We start from the raw sequence: 21,010 nt of genomic DNA on the forward strand, positions 1-21,010 counted from the left end.
AGGTGACGATGGAGCCGGCTCAGGCCAGATCCGGGCCAGAGGTGGACCAGCTGGACGGAGCCTGACCCCTTACTGTGCAAACTGAGCTTGTTGAGGGGTGGGAGTGGGAAACAGAGAGCTGACATACTGTTAGGGACAAAAACAAAAATGTTAAACATAGTTTTAATAGTTAAACAAGGCAAGGCAGTGTGGAAGAGCCTTTACTGGAGAAAGACAAAATCGGTTCCCTCTTGCAGGAGCCGAGGGTCTCCTTCCACTCTCAGACAAACTCAATTTAAAAACACAGCAGGAGAGGCCAACCCTCCATCCTCTACACCCCCAACCCAACCCCCACTCCCACCACCAAAAGCGCCCCCATGCAATTACAGCCTCCACATCAACTAAGGGCATCGGTTGCCCTCGCGCACCAAATGACCAGCCAGTGACACTTATTAACAGAACAATATCCCCTCCTTCCTCTCCAGCATATCCCTCGCCGACCCCATTCCACCTGGCCCTGCGCTGCACTGCGCTGCGTAGCATTAGCGTAGCATTAGCGTAGCATTAGCGTAGCTGTAGCGCTAGCGTCAAGCAGAGGGGGCACGAGGACAGTGTGCAGCCCAACCCCGGCAGCAGTGACCTTCAACTCACCTCGCCCCACCGCACAGCGAAGCGAAGCGCCACTCGGCGCAGGAGCTCTCTCCGAACATGACCGGAAAGCTAATCTGCCAGAAGGACCGAGCCAAGGGCGCTAACGCGCCTCAGGTCCACCGCGCCAAGGGCAACGGCGTGAATCATTTTTGGGAGCCGGACATCTCCCAGAACACATTAAAAAAAAAAAAAGGAAAAAAAACACACACACACACACATGAGTTTAAGATATCTGTAAGCTGTGCTAGCTAGCTAGCAAAAAAAGAGAGGTGCAGAACTCGCACGCACACACACAGACACACACACACACATGCGTACATACACACTCAAGTCTGTGCTTCTTAAATAATGCATAGCACTTAAGGGCACAAGAGATATGCTGTGGCCTGTGCATCACCAGAGAAGCAAGAGCACTAAGCTGGAACACCCATCTTAAAGGAGCAAATGTTCCGAGACGCTTCCTATAAATAACGCTTCTAAAAGCTCGGGACTCTTTTGGACAATGTACATGTGACGCTTCAAGCTGCTCCCCAGAAGGAAGCTTGAAGATTCAGCTCTCTGCAAGTGCACATGATGGTGGGGATGTGCCAGTGTGTGAAGTCTACAGTATGTATGGAGCTGTAAAAACTCTAATTCATAATGAAGAACATTCCAAGTTATCCAACGTGAAGCTATAGAATACTATAAAAAGAGAATACCAAGAGCTTAATGCCAAATTTGGCTCAAGCTCAGACGTATAGAATACTAAATGACTTGGTTAAGGCCACGAAATAGTATGCTGGATTCCATTCTGCTACTATTTATCGTTTTGAGGGGGACAGGGAGATATTCAGATATTCAGCTCTGAGATTTGACAGGGTGTGGAGTTAAGAGCACTAGGAAGAAAAACTCACTTTTCAAATTCAGCACCCTGCTGATTCAGTTAAAAACAACCTCCACCACTCAATATTTACTTCACTTTATAACTCAAGCATCGCCCTAAAAACAGCACAATTTTGTTTCTATAATACCGCAAATCTATTACATTTGTGTAAAACCAAATCTGAATAACACCTCATCTCGAAAACCATTTATCCAGACATTCCTCAAAATAATCATACATCCACTGACACAAAACACCGTTAGTATTCTGTAGTCCTTAACATACTTATTGTGCTTATAGAAATACTAGCTATGATGTATTTAGGATGCATCCTCATTGACATGTAGTACTCATGACCAGATCGACCATATGGCGGTTAGCACAGCTGACATGGATGGGATGGGATAGACCTTATTCTCTATTCTTACATCATCAGACAGGAAGCGCTGGTGGAGCCCCAGATGGGCCGGTCGACCACCACGCTGTCCACCCTACGCCAACACACACGCGTCATCCATCCATCAGCTGGTGGTGGCCACGCGGCGGGGAGGGTCCGCGTCAGCCGCGCATTGTCTCCTCCCGCCGGTCGAAGCCCCCGGTGATTGACACGCCACGCGGGGAGGGGGACGGGGGGGACAGACGCGGACGCTCGCCGTCTCGTGATTGATGCGGGCGACGCAAGCGCGAGGGGCCGCCGAGTCAGAAATGTCACCGGCGTCCGCCCCACCGGAGGCCTAAAACCCCCCCCCCCCGCTGACCTCCGTCTCCCGGAGGCCCTGACCTTTAGGGTCTCCCCACCTCTGGCCTTCGCCTCTTCCCCAGGGGAGACGACCCCAATCTGGGCTCAGGGAGAGCCATTAAACGGGACCTGCAGCGGAACAGCAGACGTGGCGGGGGGTGGGGACGGTGGAGGAGGGGGAACGGGACACAAAGAGCCAGACACTCGCTCCGCTCTTGTGGGACACACTTAACAAAAGGGGGGGGGGGGGGAGGGGAGCGCGGGGCGCCTCCAAGAAACGAGGAGTTAAAGGTTGCGAGGAGACACAAGGCGCACGCCGTGTGTGTGTGTGAGGAGTGTGTGGGCAAAGCCGTGCACACACACGCTGGTTTTTGTCTTCTCTCTTTCGGAGGCCCTTCGGTTCGTGGCCTTAAGTGGAGTGGGCCTGACTCATTCAGCTGGGCCTCCAGTTAACCTGAGGGGAAGGCAGGAGGTGCCAAAAGAATTGGTTAAGGCAAGACGTTCAGGTGGAGCAGTTTGTATGTGTGTGTGTGTGTGTGTGCGCATGTGTGTGTATGCAGTCACAGAGCCTAAAAGTACTGGGACAATAAGGCCCCCCCCACCCCCGACCTTCCCGCAAACGCTGCGTTGTGGCCCATTCAGGCTCCGCGGGGCCTGCAGTGGAGGCCTTTGTGGCGTCGGGACGGAGAAAGCCCCGGTGAAATAGGTGGCTTCGGGGCGGATTGTCTGCGGGCTTTTTGTGTTGTTGGCCCTCCCGTTAAAAGCAAGGCACATAAGTGATATTCAATTGCGCCGGCTTTCTTCCGCTCGCCAAGGTCTCCTTGATTAGGGCATTTAGGGGCTCGTAAAGGGTGAGAGGACCTTGAGAGGACAATACGCAGGAGAGAGAAAGGAGGAGGGGGGGTTGGGGAGGGGGGTTCAAAAGGGAGGCAAAAAATCGTTGTCAGAGGGGGCTTGTCTAATGCCTTTTGAGCTGTTTAAATGAACACGTTTCATTTTCACATTCACCAAGACTGATATATGTTATGAAAAAATAATTCCTGCTAAGTGACACACAAACACACACACACACACACACACACACACAGCTCAGAGACCAGCAGGAAGAACTCCACACACAGAAACAAAAACAGAAGGCCGTTTTCATTCATCGTTCATTTTCCACAGCGTCTCTGCCTATTCACCTGCGGTCATCTCCCTGTGATGAGAGAGCTCAGTTCTGAAGAGAGCTGCAGACATGAATGCACCGCTGAAGGTTTTTCCGGCCTGTTGGTCCTTCACAAAAATTCAGCTCTATTGACAAACAGCACGGCGGTGGAGGGCACTGCCTTAAATCTCATCTGGCGCAAACCAAATCAATCCTGTTTTTATGTCAATTTCACCCTGAATGAAACATGTTCATTCAATCAAATACAAGTATTCACTGTTGGATTCAGCAGGGATTCATTGCTCCTCTGTTGTGTCAATGGATGCGGTGGCATTATTTTTAAAAAAAAAAAGAAAAAAAGAAAATGGCCGCCAACCCCTGAGCAATGTCTCAGCCTCGCCGCTGCTGTAAGATTTATGGAAATGCATCTCGGCGTTACCATTTGGCATCAATTAAGCACCACAGTAAAGAATGAGAGAGTAATGATAATAAACGAGGAGAGATGACACGCTCTGCTCGCCACATTAACACACTAGACCAGGAGGAACATATGTGTGTGTGTGTGTGTGTGCGTGTGCATATACAGTATGCTTGTGAGATTCCTTATTTACATTTGCCTATGTATGTGTGATGCTTCTGCACTCCGTGAACGTGTGTGTGTGTCTGAAATGGTTATGTGTTTGAAATGTTTAAATGTGTGGTTTTTAGTGTATGTGTGTGTGTGTGTGTGTGTGAGAGACAGAAAGAGATAGAGAGTGTGTGTGTGTGTGTGTGTGTGTGTGTCCTGGCGTGCCACACGCTCTGCATTCAGCCACAATAGATGGGGGGCCATTCCCCGCCCAGCAATCAGGAACTCAATAAGTAATAACCATTCACCTTGGCTAGTTCCACACCATTACACCAGCTCTGATGATGACTCAGGAGACGCCAGCCAAGCGACAATCACTGACAGACTGCAGCAAGATGGAGGGAGGGAGGGAGGGAGAGAGAGAGAGAGAGGGTGGGGGAGTGAGAGAGAGATTGAGAGAGAGGGGGAGGAGCGAGAGAGAGAGAGAGAGAGAGAGAGAGAGAGAGAGAGAGAGAGAGAGAGAGAGAGAGAGAGAGAGAGAGAGAGAGGATTAGATTGGGAAGCTAGGAATGAGGGGAGAGAATGAGCGAAGAATACATTGGAGGGCGAATGAGAGAGTCCCCAGAAGAGACAGAGAGTGAAAAGAGAAAGAATAATGAAGAAGAAAGAGAGAAATAGAGAGAGAGAAGACAGAGAGAGAGAGAAATAGAGAGAGAAGACACAGAGAGAGAGAGAGAAAGAGAGAGAAAGAAAGAGAGCTCCCATTTTGCCATGCTTACAAAAGAAATGTGATAAGAATGGCCCGGCCAGCACTACACTACATCACCATCAGGCTGCCTTTACCACAGCAGTCCTTACCAGGCAGACAGACAAACGGACGGATGGAGGGACAAAACCATCAGTTCCAGCTATTACTGTGTGTGTGTGTGTGTGTGTGTGTGTGTGTGTGTGTGTGTGTGTATGTGTGTATGTGTGTATGTGTGTGTGTGTGTGTTTACGTTATCACATCTTAATGCAAAACTGTGAGTGGTCAGACCAGAGGCCTACTATTACGTCTTCATCCTCAGTGCTTCCTGGCACTGACATAAACTTAGAGATTCCCTTTCAGTGATGGATCGCTCCTAGACATGACTACCCACTCCTGTCTCTCTTTCTGTGTGTGTGTGTGTGTGTGTTTTGCCCATATGATCTCCCAAGCACTTAAGCCACTTGGTCAGGCATGGCCGGACGGCCAGCCGGCCGCTCTCTCCCTCTCGCTCTGGACCGTGCAGAGTGCTGACATGATGGTCTCGCCCCTGCGCGCCGAGCCGTCCGCAGCTCCGATGGAAAGTCCGATGTGCGCGGGCCGCACCGCTCTTAATGTCGGCCCATTAAAGCAGCTCAATACGTCTGGGGCAGCTCCAGCCTGGCACACACACACACATCACTGCATGCCCCCACCCACCACCACCACAGCAATTAAGAGTCTACGGAACGAGCTATTCTACATCATGCCCCCATCACCACCACCACCACCACCACCGCAGCAATTAAGAGTCTCTGGGATGGGCTATTATATACATCTGCTGTTATTTGATCTGTGCCATACGATAATGGTTGATGAATTTCTGTACGCGTGATCAATGTAAGAGACGAGATTCAATGCTATGTCTATAGTTTTTGTGCATTTCCTACCTGAAACATCCGTTAAACACCCTGACCAACCACGACTGACAAAGAACATAACACAAATATGCTATAAAGTGAGTTGCGCTTTATGGCTATGTTATGAAGATATATTTCATGTAATAATAATAAACTATATGTAATGCCGGCGTAACAAGATGCCTTTTTTTGCACTGAGAGACTGACATGTTTCCTGTGCGGCTTTGTGTCTGCTGCACTCTTATGTCATGTGTGCGGATAATGAATCTCACTTCCGCTCGTCTCGTCTTTTATGTGCAGGAGAAGGAGCCCGCGCTTGTCTCCTCACAGGTTAGAGGAAGGGGCTCGGCTCTTTGTGCTTTATCAAAAAAGAAAAAAAATATCTGTTGAGGCGGAGAGAGAGAGAGAGAAAAAAAAACTGTCACAACAGCATGATAAAAACAACAAAATCGCGTACGTAACCCTTTTATGCATCTGAAGCCAAGTACGGATTGTTTTGATCATTGCACAAATTTCAAGCGCATAAAATAATTACAAATGAAAGAGAACGCATACATTACATTTTTCCAAAGAGAGGAATAAAAGAGACCCAGCCATAGCCTTTGCCTTGCTAATAAACAGTGTACATGTGTTTGGATAATACTATGGCCTTGCAACACACACACACACACACACACACACACACACACACACACACACACACACATCAATCCAAATGCATTCCCAACATCACAAATACACTACTTCTTGTATGAATCGAAGAGATCACGCTTAAAATATTGAAATCACAATATGAAATATGGAAACATGACATGACATTGAAATATAAAATTAATGTTTCAAATAAATGTTTTACTCTAATGTAGGCTTACATGAAATACTGTACACATTACAGGCATCAACTGAGTAGTCTTACATCGCGCTAAAATGGTTACAAAAATATGTATGCAAACTCTGACTCGATCCTCTGTGCATCGGTACTGGTTAAATGGCAACTACTGACATTTAACCAATGAGAAGTACTGTAGATGAAAGGTAGCACTTGGCACGTGGCTTTAACACAAGGCAAACACGGGTCAGACATTAAGTATATTCCTCTTAGCCTAGTCCATGATGCACGCTCTATGACATGCAAAGTTGGTTAATAGAATAACTGACCAGCCCAGAAAGGAGTAACAGTACACATAATAACTATGATGAATGGAATGAGAGAGAGAGAGAGAGAGAGAGAGAGAGAGAGAGAGAGAGAGAGAGAGAGAGAGAGAGAGAGATGTGGGAGGAGGATTCCACTGTGCCAAAGGGGTAAAAAAGCACCAAACATTGGAAGAAAAAGGCCTAAGCATTTCAGCCCTCCTCACGGGACTGGGGGAGGGCAGGGGTTTGCTAATAACACAGCTTAGAAGTGCAATAAAACCTGCTCAGCTAAGAATCATTCGAAAATAGCCTGACTCTGTTTAATTGTAAATCAGTTTAAGAACTGCCTTGAGAGTCATCAGTCAGTGCATCCAATGAATAAAGGGAAAATCCATTAGCTGGCAACTATTTTATTGGGGGGGAAAAAAGAAATTCCACAACAAAGAGAGAGAGAAAAGGGAGAGAAAGAGAGAAAGGGAGAGAGAGAGAGAGAGAGAGCTGGCCAGAGGGGGAACAATGAGTGGTGGGGGCGTGAGAGCCACGTGTGTGTGTGCGTGTGTGTGCGTGTTTGTGCGTGTGTGCGTGCGGGCGTGCGTGTGTCTGTGTGTCAGCACACCCTTTGGCAAAATGCCTGGCATGTGCCATCCTCTCATGCTTCAGCCATACACGTGCGCCGCTGCTCCTACCTCTGCAAGCGCACACACACACACACACACACACACACACACACGCACACACACAGAGTCATCAGAGGAGCTTGCTCATACCCCCAGTCAGATTTTGGGACGGGCACTAGAGGGATCCTTCCAGCTGAGGAGGAGAGGAGCATGCAGGCTGCTCATCACACAGAGACACAGACCGCGCTGCAGCACACGAGGCCGTCAGCCGGCAAACACAGCCAGCCCACCGGCTCTAGAGTGATGCTCTGCTGTTTACCTCTGCAGTTTGTTACCCTTCAACCTTATACGATCCATACAGTTCATACTATATGCTTATTTCAAATAAAAGGGGTTGGAGGACATTTTTGTGGATCAGGCTATTATGCACACATACCTGAATTGTGAAACTTCTTCTCCGCCTCTACATACACACACACACACACACACACACACACACACACAAACACACACACACACCTCATCATTTATAGTGTACATCTATGTGCAGTGTTTCTCTGCAGTACGTATATTATAGGAGAGGGCATGACCATGTGCATGAGAGAAGAGGAGGATGAGGAGGGAGAGAGGGGAGGGGGTGGTTGGATTACTGGGGTCTTTGAGTTCATATGCAGCTAACCAGTCTCCATGCCGGCACTAACATGACAAGGGCCAGAAATTAAGATGAAACAAAAGGCGTTCAGAGATAAACGTTGTCTGACATGTCATGATGATGCAGATGCATTGAGTCCACAGTCACACAAACAGAAAATAGAAAAATATATAGTGACAAATATGTGCAATGGAAAACAAAAATGAATCATGTGTAAGTCTTGAGATGTCTCCGGCACTATCAAAAACAAAATTCCCTTCCTCTGCAAATCAAATGCATTGTCCTTTCATTGTTAATAATTTGTTGGTTTTGTGGCAGAAAACCTATTCAATAGCATCTTCATCTGTGCAATTATATGTTTGGTAACGCCCCACAAATAAAGGGTTAATGTTAGAGTAGGCTATTCTCTTGTTTAGGCAGTCAAGGCACGCCTGTGGACTAGCTATGTGCAATTTTGAAGTCCACAAGCACAGATGCACAAGCAACCCGAAACGAAAGCCGAGGAGCAAGGAAGAGAGGCGGCCCATTGATTGCTCCAGCTCAGCTAAAAAAAAAAAAAAAAAGCAGACCCATCTTATTTCGTAGCCTACCTTGTAAGAGAGAGACAGAGGTGTAGGAGGACGTTGACAGATAATGGGGCAAATTACCGGGGCAACAAACCCGCCATGGCCTCGTGGATAGCAAGGTTGAGATGCAAGGATGTGAGATGAAAGCATCTCGCATTATTTCTTTATTTCTTTTTTCCCCCGCCTCTCCCGCCTTGTTTGCCATTGTGAGGCGCGGAGGAGACTGTGAATAAACCATGTCTTGGTCGCCGCGCGCAAGTGGCAATCAGCCGCTTTCTTCTCCCGGGAATAATGGGCAGTTTAGCGGTCGGCAGTTTTTTTTTTTTTTTTTTTTTTACCTGCAATTAAGGGTGGCTAAAAAGATAATTGTCTTAAAAGCATCAGACAGCTGCCTTCCCTGATATTGTTCCCCCTTTTGTTGTGCGCGGTGAAGACAACACATCCCATTACCACCGGGCTCAGCCCGCCTCATCTGTCAGAAGTTTATTGAGCAAACAGGAAACACAGTAAACACAGAACCTGCCAGCGAGCCCACCGCCCCGATATTAATCACTCCATCAAACGACAAAAGCGAGAAACACGGGGAAGAACAAATTCCAGCTTTGACAGGAGCCTATGTTGAAGGAACGTCGGGACAGCGAGAAACAGCCCCCATCACCCACCTCACTGCTTTAATCCTCGAGCAAACATTTGTTTCCCTTAATTTCGTTTTTTTCCCCTTTCCGCGACGACTCGGAGGGGAGAACATACAATGGCTCTGCGGATAAATGCGAGACTCGCATTCGAAGCATGGACGTAAGACTACCTCAAGCATAGCTAGGCTAGCAGTCACCCATCTCAGCACTTTCATCCAAACTGTAATAATGATTTTGAGGCTTCTGCTAATGGCTACCATTTGCCCTCACCCCACTAAAAGAAGGCATCCTGGAGCAGAAGAGAAGAGAGTGCACATTAAATCTCAGGATGGGTAGTCTCTCTCTCTCTCTCTCTCTCTCTCTCTATCCTTCTTTCTCTCCGGTGAAGGAACACTTCCTCATAGTAATATCATGCAAACTGCTCCAGCTGTGCTTTCATCTCCTAATTTCATTAGACTGAGTAGGCTGAGATCAGGGATTGCATTATGCCGTGCTGTAATTCAATTCCCTTGCAGAGGAGAGGTCCTGGTGTACAGGAATGACACTTCCCTTCGCATTTTCCAAAAGAAACTTCACATGAACACAGGCACCTCACCACACACACACACACACATACAGAGAGAGAGAGCAAGAGAGAGTCACACGCACCTCCACACAAACACAATTTAAAACTGATCTGTAATTACAGAATCCCCCACTGACAATAAGGTATAATTCATCAGAAGAGACAGGCCATCTTCCCACATACACAGACGGGCCTGTCAGCATCTGAGCTTGCCATTAGGGGTTCAGCAGGTGCCACACCCTGCTTGGTGAGCTGTCAGTCTGCTTGGCAGGCTGTCACACGGCCAATGGCAGGTGAACAGGAAGTGAAAAGATGACACGTTGACATGATTTAGTGCAGGACAGATGTTTTGTCTTGTTTGCATGATTTTTTATTTATTTATTTATTTTTTAAATACAGTCCTTTCCGCCATGTTTCCATTCCTCTTTAATATCTTGTTTTATTTTAATCTCATCTTTATTGTGTAAGCCATGTTGTGTCAGCGCTCTTATTTTTGTCCTGCATGGTGAGTGCTTTGGGGCACATTTAAAATGCTATGGAAATATCGTTCACATTCAGGCTAATACTGTATTATTTAATATGGCATTCACAACCACACACCTGAGTTGTGTGATTTTCTCAGATGTGTATAGCTAAGGATATCTTCTATCACTATTGGGGAACTAATCCACTAATCCAGCCAAGGTCTTTTGCACCAGCATTACTGAGCAGATCTCATCTGATGGTCTAAAGAAGTAAGATCTTTGGTGCTGCTCTTCAGAACCGTTCTACCCTCTGGAACACAAGCTCCCTCCACAGGCATCAGCAACCTCCATGCGCTTCCCACTGGATACCTTTTTTTTGTTTTGTTTTTATCAAATCACCTTGTATCAAGGGGAACAATGGCTACCCTTGCATTCTGGACACATATAGAAACAATTGCTTGGCTACAGCTGCAACACACACACACTCTACGTCATGGGTTTGACAGCATACACAGAGCTGTCATGGCCATATAGTACAGGAGGAAGGTGAGGCAGTGGCACTCTGTGACTCAGACCTCTTGCTCTACCCTTTTTTTTGGGGGGGGGGGGGGGGGTGCTAGCAGGCAAAAGGGAAGCGCGGCGTCAGGATGAAAAATTAATCGCGAGGGCACCCAGTCGCTCTCAAGCGGCGGCCACGCCACAGTCCCGGACACGAACGATCCTGACAGGCCAGCCGAGCGGAACAGGGCCAGCACAGGCCTGTGGTCCAGCAGTGGGAGCAATGTGTGTGTGTGTGCGTGAGTGAGTCAGTGTGTGTGTGTGTGTGTGTGTGTGTGTGTGTGTGTGTGTGTGTGTGTGTGTGAGAGTGAGTGTGTGTGTGTGTGTGTGTGTGTGTGTGTGCACGAGTGAGTGAGTGTGTGTGTGTGTGTGTGTGAGTGAGTGTGCGGGGGGGGAGGAGGGGACTCATGTGGGACACAGTGAGAGATAAAGATAGAGACAGAAAGACAGAAAGAGGGAGAGAGAGAGAGAGAGGAAGAGGAGGGAGAGAGAGAGGAAGAGGAGTGGGGGAGCAGACAGAGATGGAGATGCGGGGAGTAATTTGAGACTTCCGTAGCAGTTCGGAGCGCACTGTGTCTACATTCCAATTCTCTACGCCACTTCGCAGAGTACATTTTTTTTCTCATTGCTGTGCAATTACCTATGAAAACAGACTATAATTACGGAAGCACTATTTATATTTAACAAAAAAAAAACCTTGTGCTCCCCAAAGCACACTGGAATGGGGTGAACGCTGTGCAATGCATCGGGAGCTGCCAACATAGCAGCAGTGTCTGTCCTTGTTTTTAAAAAGGAGTTCACAGCAGTTAGTGTGCTGACTGGGGTCTGACAGTAGCACGGGCTGATGACTGGAGAGCCCTACACGCGCATCCCATTCACAGCTGTTCATTTAAGCTGCATCGGGGCTACTCATAAGTAGTCACAGCAAAAAAACCCTCTGGACACGGTCCGAACATGGCCCTCTGACCACTCGCTCAGCAACAGCCTGCACCACTGCCTGCATTATAATACAGCCTGCTGTGTGTCTGTGTCTGTGTGTGTATAAGTGTGTGTGTGTGTGTGTGTGTGTGTATGATGGGGTGTATCAAACACATTAAACACTGGAGAGTGAGTGCAATAGAAACAAGAGATAGGAGAAAAGGCGAGAGAGAGTGAGAGAATGAGGGAAAGCGAGGGAGAGAGAGAGAGAGAGAGCGAGAGAGAGAGATCCGCATTAGATCAAAAGTAATTATTCACAACAGGAGGCTGCAGAGTTAATTCGACCAATCAGAATGTAGGGGGGATGGGAGAGAGGAATACAAACTGGGGAGGGCAAGCGAGAGAGATGGGGAGAGAGAGAGAGAGAGAGAGAGAGAGAGAGAAGGAGAGAGAGAGAGAGAGAGAGAGAGAGAGAGAGAGAGAGAGAGAGAGAAGAGAAAACCCCAGTGGTACCACAGTGGTACACTTTTTCACCATTCTGTTTTGACGAAGCACAAAACTTCCCTCCGACACTAAATAAAGCATTAGCAGCACAAGAGCCTCCCTTCAACTAATTGCTCGTCTCTGACATCTTGAGCACCTCGCCGGCTCACAATGACACGGCAGCCTCCGTTCTCCATGAGAAGGAAAACCGGAGGGTGCTTGGAGAAGCTATTTTCCACGACGCCTGCTACAGAAGTGACACTCATCTCAACAGTTGAGTGTGTGTTTTTTCTGTTGCCATCGGTGATCACAGCCGATGTGCTGATATGCTCCTTAAGAACGCCACCGAGGCGCAGAGTGTCATTTCTGCGGAGCCGAGGCATCCCAGACAAAATGTCACAGCGCTGCACAAAAACAGACCCAGAAAACAGCCCTGTTTCTGGAGCAGCAGCTCCTGGTGTGACAAGGACTGTTAGCACTCTGTGGTTCTTGCCGCTGTTTGGCGGGGTTAACGCTAGCGTGGGCTGCATGTGGAAAAGACCGTTGCTTGGGGGAAATGGTAGCGCAGCGGTAGTGTTGGTGTGCAGTCCCATTTAATGTGCCCAGCGCCCACAGGGACCCAGGCTTGAGTCCGACTTGAGGTAATATCCCGAGCCTACACCCCATCCCTACCACCTTCTGGTCAACTATTCAATGTCCTTTAAAGGCTACAAATAAATATGGATATATTTTATTTTATTATTATTCTTTTTTTTTTTAAAAGGCAGTTGGCCAAGAGATTGAATTAGAGGTTTTCTGGGTTAGGGGGCAAGGCAAGGTCAGGGTGACCCCCACCTCTTGTGACTGTCTGAGTATGGCTGACCCAGACACTGCGTCCAAGCTGTGGACAATCACCTTGCATGGCATTCTTCGCTGTTGCTAGGCAGACGCACACGACTCATGCAATGTAAAGCCCCCCCGAGTATGCTGTCTGAGCGATGCAATATAAATGCGACCCATTTAGCATTCATAAGCCCTCGGGAGGAAAGCTAGCAATGATGCTGCTCAACTCATACAGTATATACTCTCTCGTATACTCGTCAAAATACATCCTGCCTTTGGAGTGGCCCTTTCAAGGATGTATTTTGAACCATCTGACGAAAACATCTATTTTGGATCCTTTTCAGAATATTTCAGGTTTGTATGTTTTTCAACAGTTGACCCGTTTTTTTCAGGCTTTTTGCCAGGAGGAGGCTGTCATATGGACAACCATGCAAAATATTCTTCTGTATTAGGGTACATTCTATCGCTCTGCATTCTTTTACATCAAGAAATCCACTGCATTTTATTTCACATGGTCACACACTACTATTGTGTTTGTAGCATTATACACAAATTCATTTTAGTATCTGAGGAGAAACATTCCCTTTCTTTTCAGGTGAAGTCTACAGCCCTCCTCTACCAAACAGCAAGCCACGGCTACGGAGAACGGAACTGAGGGTGGACACAGAGGGGTGGGGGGTGACAGGGCAACCAGAGCCACGCATTGGTGGACGCAGCACGGCCGAGAGAGGAGAGCTGGGGGGGGGGGGGTCTTGTGGCACGGCCGAAAAGAAAGACTCCGCTCCCCCCCGCTCTTCATCTCTAGTTTACGCGTCAACATCAAACATGGCCCTCCTTCTCTGGCTCTCTCTCTCTCTCTCCCATTCTGTGGTTCTCCTGTGGTTCTCTCTCCTCCCAGAGTCCTGCTGCTGGTGGATTAAAGGGAGTTTTGCCCACCCCAGAGATGCAGGGAGGGGAGAAAAGAAGAAACACTCTGAAAGGCCCAGGCTACATCACATCTTTAATTCCTTCAGTTCTTTTCAACAGCCAAAAACCAGGTGTGTGTGTGTGTGTGTGTGTGTGTGTGTGTGTGTGTGTGTGTGTGTGTGTGTGTATGTACGCGTGTGTATTTCCTCTGAGGGGCTGGAAGTGTATTTATGTACAGTGTATCTGAAGGCCAAATCCAAATCTTTCACAGTGCGCATTATCCCAATTCTTTAAACCTCCTACTGAGCCGTAAGATCCTCAGTTTTGATCATGAGAGATGCTGCGTTATGCCAAGGCCCAGCCAATCAAAGATGCCTTTTGATTCAAATTTGATAGCCATTTTGATTTAAGTCTTGCCAGGGAGCCAAATTACTGAAGACTGAAATCCAAACAAAGGAAATGAGGTCTGAAGAAAGACAAACAACTCTGCTATGATTTCACACAACCGCCCGAGTAAAGTTCTTTCACAGTGTAAATGTGCTACTATACAACCTAGAGATTTCTTTATGTCTATTTGGGGCATTGTACATATTTACCCCAACATGAGATAAGAGGAGTTAAACCCTTTATAAACAAAATTATATTTTCGTGGCACCCAGTCTGAAAATGTTGCTGCTCAGAATTGTAGTCCTTTGTACTAGGCTACGTGGTTATTCCCTTTCTGAAGGCAAAGGTTCGACAAGAATCTTATCCGGAACCACAGATTCCTGCCTGCTACAAAATGTTAGTATTGGATTAAAAGCCCAAATTAAAATATAGCAGGCCTGTATACCATCTATTATTTAAACCCCAACCAGGTGAATCATATCAAACAGAGACACCATGGTGTGTCATACCAGAGATGTCCTCTCTGTGGCTTCCATGATGTTGGAATCTGAAGGCAGAGTGCCCTTGCCTATGCGGAGTCGGCCACTCCCCAAAGGTCTGCAGTGACCACTGCACTTTTGTTTCTTGCTGTTAGCGTCAACAGCCCGGGCCGCCGCTTCTAGGAGGACACGTCATCTCGTGTCGCTCTGTGGCAAGAGGTGCCCTCCAGAGAGGCAGGTGACTGTGTGCAGCAGTAGCAGCAGCAGCAGCAGCAGCACTAACAGCGTTGGTTCAGTCTGTCAGTATCCCATTGACAGGCGTTATGCAAGAGGCGCTGGAGGGGGGGCTTGATCAGCGATGGTTTAACTCCAGCAGACAGCGTGATGGGAGTGTGTGCGTTCACATGGTAACCGAGCGCGTTTCTGTGGAGACCGCTCAAGGCAGAAGACAGAGAGGTGGCAAAAGAAAGAGAGGGAGAGAGAGATAGAGAGAGAGACAAAGAGAGAAAGGGTGAGAGAGAAAGGTGTATGTGTGAGTATACTGTACTGTGTCTGTGTGCATTAGTGTGTGTGTGTGTGCGAATATGTGTGTGTGTGTGTGTATGTGTGTGTGTGTGTGTGTGTCTGAGCGCGTGTGTGTGTCTGAGCGCGTGAGTGTGTGTGTGTGTGTGTGTCTGCAACTGCATATTAAAAGCCCTTTTCACACCGGACTGCTTAATGGTCGCTACCATTCAAAACCTCCAGTACCAACCGCCCACTGTGAGGGAGGTCAGGTGACGTTACGCAACATATAAAAACTGCTCCGAGCCCGAATAAAAGCGCCAGAAAAGGGTCAGCAGGCGGAGAGGAAGTGCGATGCAGCAGGACAAAACTTTCCGCAGCATGTGGGTGAACCCATATTCTAGGGCACGCACCCAAACAAGAAAATTATCATGTTCTACACCATTTGTTGTATTAAAGATGGTATGCCTTCTAACACTCGCACAAAATCACAGCCACCATTGCAAAAGGGTGTTTGGATATTATTCTCTTGACATTGGAGTGCTCCAGGAGAGGGACAGTGGATATGGCGCAAGATGCAAGATGCAGCAGGCCCACCACTGAGTCAATGATCACCTTTCGACGGTTCACAAGAACAAAGTTCGCAATCTTACTTATAGGCCAGTTTGGGTCTGTGAAATATTCTCTGATTGAATGACAGCATGGAAGGAACTATCCAGCAATACATTGAAGTTAAAAAAGGCTAGTCTACATAGTAGTCATCTTAACCTTGGATTGATAGAATTAGAACTACAACAAAGCTTACTGACTGATATTCCAATGAGTCATCTAATAGGTTTATACAGATAAAGATAACAGGAGATTAAAAGAAACATTAGAGTCTTATAATGAAATGATGTAGTTGAGTTGAATCCAAATGGTATGTAATGAGATCTTGGCTTTGCAGAGTACAGACATCTTCAACATTATAAACACCACAGACCTGGAGGCATGCTCTTGCACTAGTCTCATTTACACTATAATTCCTGTCAGGAAAAGCAGAACATGGTCAGTCAATACTTTGTTCTGTCTCATCAATACTGAAACTGATGGCGGTAGTGTATCAATAAACTTGGTGCAAAACTACCGTATTTAACATTTCAAGTGTTCTCTAAATAGACTCTAGTTAGATAAGGCAGCTTAATTGGATTGGGCAGCTTGATTATGCATTTTGCAGAAACAGAGATGCAAAAATCAATCTCGGATTCTGCTGTTCTGTTACTAAGTTCATTTGAGCAGTTATTTAAAATTTAAAGGCTCATAAACAGGAGACTTTCACGAGGCTTTTAGCGAGCAAGCAATGGAGATTCCGATCTCTTATGGCATTTGTACACAAAATCTGTTTATATAATGCCCCATCTTCCTTTATTGCTTGTGATGCTGCAAACGTCTCTTTTAGAATACAAGGATAAGATGTCTGTGATGTGACAAGTGGATTTCAGATATACACAGGAGAGGTATTAAATTCCTTGTGTGCTATCGGTATCTGAATGCCCACAGCAGGAAATCAACAACCAATGCTATCAAAAATCACCAACAAAACAACCTTTGTGGGCAAAAAAACGTCACCATTAGAACAGTCTTCAAGAGCATTTTACTATAGGTATTAAGCAGGCACCACTCTTCATCTGTGTTTTGTTGCCCACGATACCTCCACACACAGTGGTGTCTGGTGTCCCAGATCCAATCCCCTCTACACACACGATGGGTTCTCCACCAGCAAATACCATCAAAGTCTTTGGCTATTTCTCTTTGTTGCTGTGGCCGTTGATGATACCATCAGCAACATATCCAACTAAATGCAAACCCTTAAAGAGGACACCAACAAATACTGACAAGTACTCACAAAGTAACGCTACATCCATGTGTACCACCTGCTTTCAAAGGTGCTCTCCATACAAGATTTACAAAAATCACAAAAACAGAATTTCAATTGCATCCCCATGGCCCAATTAATCATATTAATAACCCTACCTAGAGAGTTGGGGTAATGAATGGAACTTTAATTTGTTACATAAAATCTTTCATTTAATTAAAACTTGGGACCCAGGGCTGTAATAATGATTCCTGATTGCGCCCGATTGTCTTCAAACGGGGGGACGCTTTTTTTTGTGACAGGTTAATTGTGATCGACCTCCCATTGCACCTGATCTCGTCTAGTTCATAGCGAGTATCCTTAGCAACAGAGTGACAAAAGCAGAGGCTCAAGGAGCTTATCAATAATTGAGGGGCTGCACTTACTGAGAGGCGTTAAGCAATGACAACACGGCCGGGGAAAACATATTTGAGAGGGTGTCAGAGATCTTACACACTTGACTGCCCACACCAGACTGGACCACTCTCCAAACCACAGACAGATTTGGGGCACGCTACCCAAGGACACCCCCTCGACGCACACTAAAAGCAGGGCCTGGTGCTTTGTCAAAATACACATAGAAATCTAGGTCCTGATAGCCTGGTTTCACACTTGCACGCGGTCATGTACACACTTTTCTCTACACAAAAAAAGTAGGTTGTTCGGTGATGCTGCACAAGCATCAATCACAAAGTAATTCTGCCACATGAAGAGAGAAGGATGAACACGATTGGTCGTAACATAACTGTGCAACAGTTATCAGTTCTTGAAGGGTAAACCTTCCCATTTACATATCTGTGTCTACAGAAATTAATAATCAAACAAGACCCTTCACTACTAGAATCTTTTAAAGGAAGCATAAACACACACAGAAGATAGAAACCTTCTCAATGTGAAAAAAAAAAGACATACCAGCATTACTTTCCTTTGATTCTCTGAATCTAAAATGTTATATTAGTTTTCTAGGGAGGGCGTGGATTATAGATGATGGATAAAAAGGTTTGTTGCAGAGAGAGGAGAGAGAGAATCTGGGATGACACTTGTAAGAGGAAGCGTGAATAATTCATGGGTGAAGCTATGCACGCATGGCTGAGCGCTGGGTGAACTGAAGCCAGGAAAATGAGCAGGGTGGTTGTCCTCCACTCGTTCACATTCACTTTCCCCATCCTCCTCATGCACTCCTTCGCTGGTGGGTGGGTGGGTGGCACACTGGAGTCTCCCACTGACTGTGATCACCAGACAGGAAGCTTTCAGTGAATACCATGACAACAGGAGAGACCTTCTAGAAGTGAGGAGAGACCAGCTTTCAGTGTAAACCATGATAACAGGAGAGACCTTCTAGAAGTGAGGGCTGCTAGGCTGATGTTTATCTGTGACCTGGCTGGTTGCAATCCCATACCTAATGGTGCACGGGTGGTAGTCATATACAGTATATGCTTATCTTCTAGTAGAGCTCTTAATAACTCCTACAGTACATCACTTGGACCTTCCACAGGCAGAAGTGTCACGGCAAGCTAGCAATGACAGCATGCTGATATCAAGGCATTGTCCACAAAATTATGGCACTGCCAATCATGAAAATCTTTAACAAACTCCATATGATGGTCAAGTTTGAATGACACTGAACAAGGCTGTAGCTTTAAACGCAAGATTGTGTGACTTTCTAAGCAACCACAACAAAAAAAATTGTTTAGTCAATTATCTCCACTTCAGACAGGTCCACAGTCCTCTGCAAAACACAGCGTAGTGAAAAACACGTTCTTCTTACTTTCTTCTGAACTTCTGAGCAATTAACACCCAGGTCTAGCCTCATGGCATCCTACACTGCATTAGACACAAAGACAACCATACATTGCATATGAAAGGCCAAACTACTCAGCCTCATTACGTTCATAGACAATTCTCAAATAACAAATTAGTCCACAAAAGCAAACTAAACATTGCAATTAAATGTCCTTATTTAGAATGTTGTGGCATCATGTCAGTGATGGCATGTCAAAAAAGCATGAGAACAAAATACAGTATTGAGCTCTCTTTAACAAACATGCTTAATTGTGTGCAAATGCGGTCGTTTCAGCATCAACACTTGAGATCCTGACAGACGAACCCTGCAGCCTCTTCACCTGCCATCAGACACTGCGACACATCTGTCCAATATTTCATTTCTCTTAGCTCTGATTTAACGCTAACCTTGAGGCGCAGACAGGAGGTACGGCGAATAAAGGACTATTTTAGCCCCCTCAGACGGCCATTAATCAAGGACTCACAGTCTTAAGATGGGCGACAATTCACTCGGCTCGGCACCCAAGGACAGATTGGTGACAGAGCCCCACGAAGCGTGAGAGAGAGTGTTGCTGTGAAAACCCACGACAGGCACACAGGAGAGGCAGCAGGAGTGGAAGAGGATGAAGAGAGTGTCCCAGGGGGATCAGGAACACACACGAAACCACCCTCACACTACCACATTCCAAGGTGGCAGTTTACAAAAAAAGAGAGACCGAGATGGAGAGAGAGAGAGAGGAAGAGAGAGAGAGAGAGAGAGATGGAGAGATGGCGAGGGAGACATTGAAGCAGTAAGCGATGGCAGTAAAATGGCAGGCAAGGCACCATTGGGACTGAAAATGATCCCTCTAGAAAATGTTCAAGTTGTACCTGACAACAGTGTGGGCCAAGCTCCCTTTCATAAACGGAGGTGGGAAAAAAAGAGATTAAAAACAAACGACAGACACAGAAGTGTCATTCCCAAGGGACACCAGTGCACCGGTTGGAGGAATGACTTGACACATCTCAATACAAGCTGGCTCTCATGTGGTACTGGTAGACAGCCAAAGCAAAAGCATTCATATCTAAAGGAGGAGACACGCCACATGCAACTTACCAGTCTCACCAGCGCGCTTCAAAAGTCTGAGGCCATGAGCCAAGTGTTTGAAGTGGAGAGTTCCTTTCATTTTGTGTTAAATAAATAAGTCACTAATCTCAGTTAGGGGTGAAGATATACTCGGGCCTTGACTAAAGCTGTGGTGCCATATAGGACTAAGAACACCATGAGAAACATGGCTGTCAACACTTGCATTCCGTGTTCTCCACCAGATGTTCTGTATTTGGCTCTCCTCACAAGATCCATATTTGGTTCTCCTCACAAGATCCATATTTGGTTCTCCACAGAAGATCCAGATATGTTCTCCACAGATCCTCCACCAAAGTATCTGTCCCTGTCCTGACCAGGTGGAACCTTCTGGACCATCCAAAAGCATGCCCCAAAGACAGTTTCTAGACAGACACCAGATGTCCAGACCTTTACCACCAAGGGGAATCCTGTCTCTCCTGGAAACTGGCCTCAGTCATTGCTTACTTCGCTAAAGGCTAGCGGATGTTAGAGGGGTCCGCCTTGCTTTTGCAAACTGTCCATGACCCTCCGGTTCAGAGACTGGCCACCCACAGGTTCAGTAGCGATTTCTGTCTTTTTTGTCACTCCATGAGACAATTGTCAGGGCGTCTGGAATGGGTCGGGTCGGTGAGAGTCCAGCGGCTTGAGCACATCCTGAGTGGAGTGAAGTAGAGACGCTGAAAGTTTTCCGCCCTTTGCGGGAGTTTTGGCAATCGCCAAGCGGACCACCGAGTAGCACTTCCAAAATCGTCATCTCGTTATTGGTTGTCCTGATCAAGTTGCCCCAGTTACTAAATAAGCAAAAAAAAGTCATGGTCATCTCGGTAGTTCATCAAGAAATAGTTGGCGTTGTAAGTTGTAAGACACGTTGGTTATTGGCTGCCTCTATTACGCCCCTGTACCCCAGTTTCGCCAAAGAAAATCTCCCTCTCTGGGTAGGGTGTTATTTTTT

At 46.7% G+C, this 21,010-nt stretch overlaps 1 protein-coding gene across 2 annotated transcripts in view; it reads right to left on the reverse strand.

Moving 5' to 3' along the window:
• The window catches only part of msraa (methionine sulfoxide reductase Aa), an 84,833-nt gene that overhangs the window by 58,265 nt on the left and 5,558 nt on the right, over window positions 1-21,010 (reverse strand). Inside the window, exon 1 of one of the 2 annotated variants that reach the window (XM_062550612.1) lies at window positions 20,050-20,134. The exons of the other annotated variant lie outside the window; for it this stretch is intronic. Coding sequence (XP_062406596.1) covers window positions 20,050-20,119 — 70 coding nt within the window. The 5' untranslated portion in view covers window positions 20,120-20,134. Of the gene's footprint in view, window positions 1-20,049; window positions 20,135-21,010 lie in introns of those variants that run through there. 2 annotated transcript variants of the gene reach the window in all.

Source organism: Sardina pilchardus, chromosome 12 (assembly GCF_963854185.1).
Source record: "Sardina pilchardus chromosome 12, fSarPil1.1, whole genome shotgun sequence".
Classification (NCBI taxonomy): Eukaryota; Metazoa; Chordata; class Actinopteri; order Clupeiformes; family Clupeidae; genus Sardina; species Sardina pilchardus.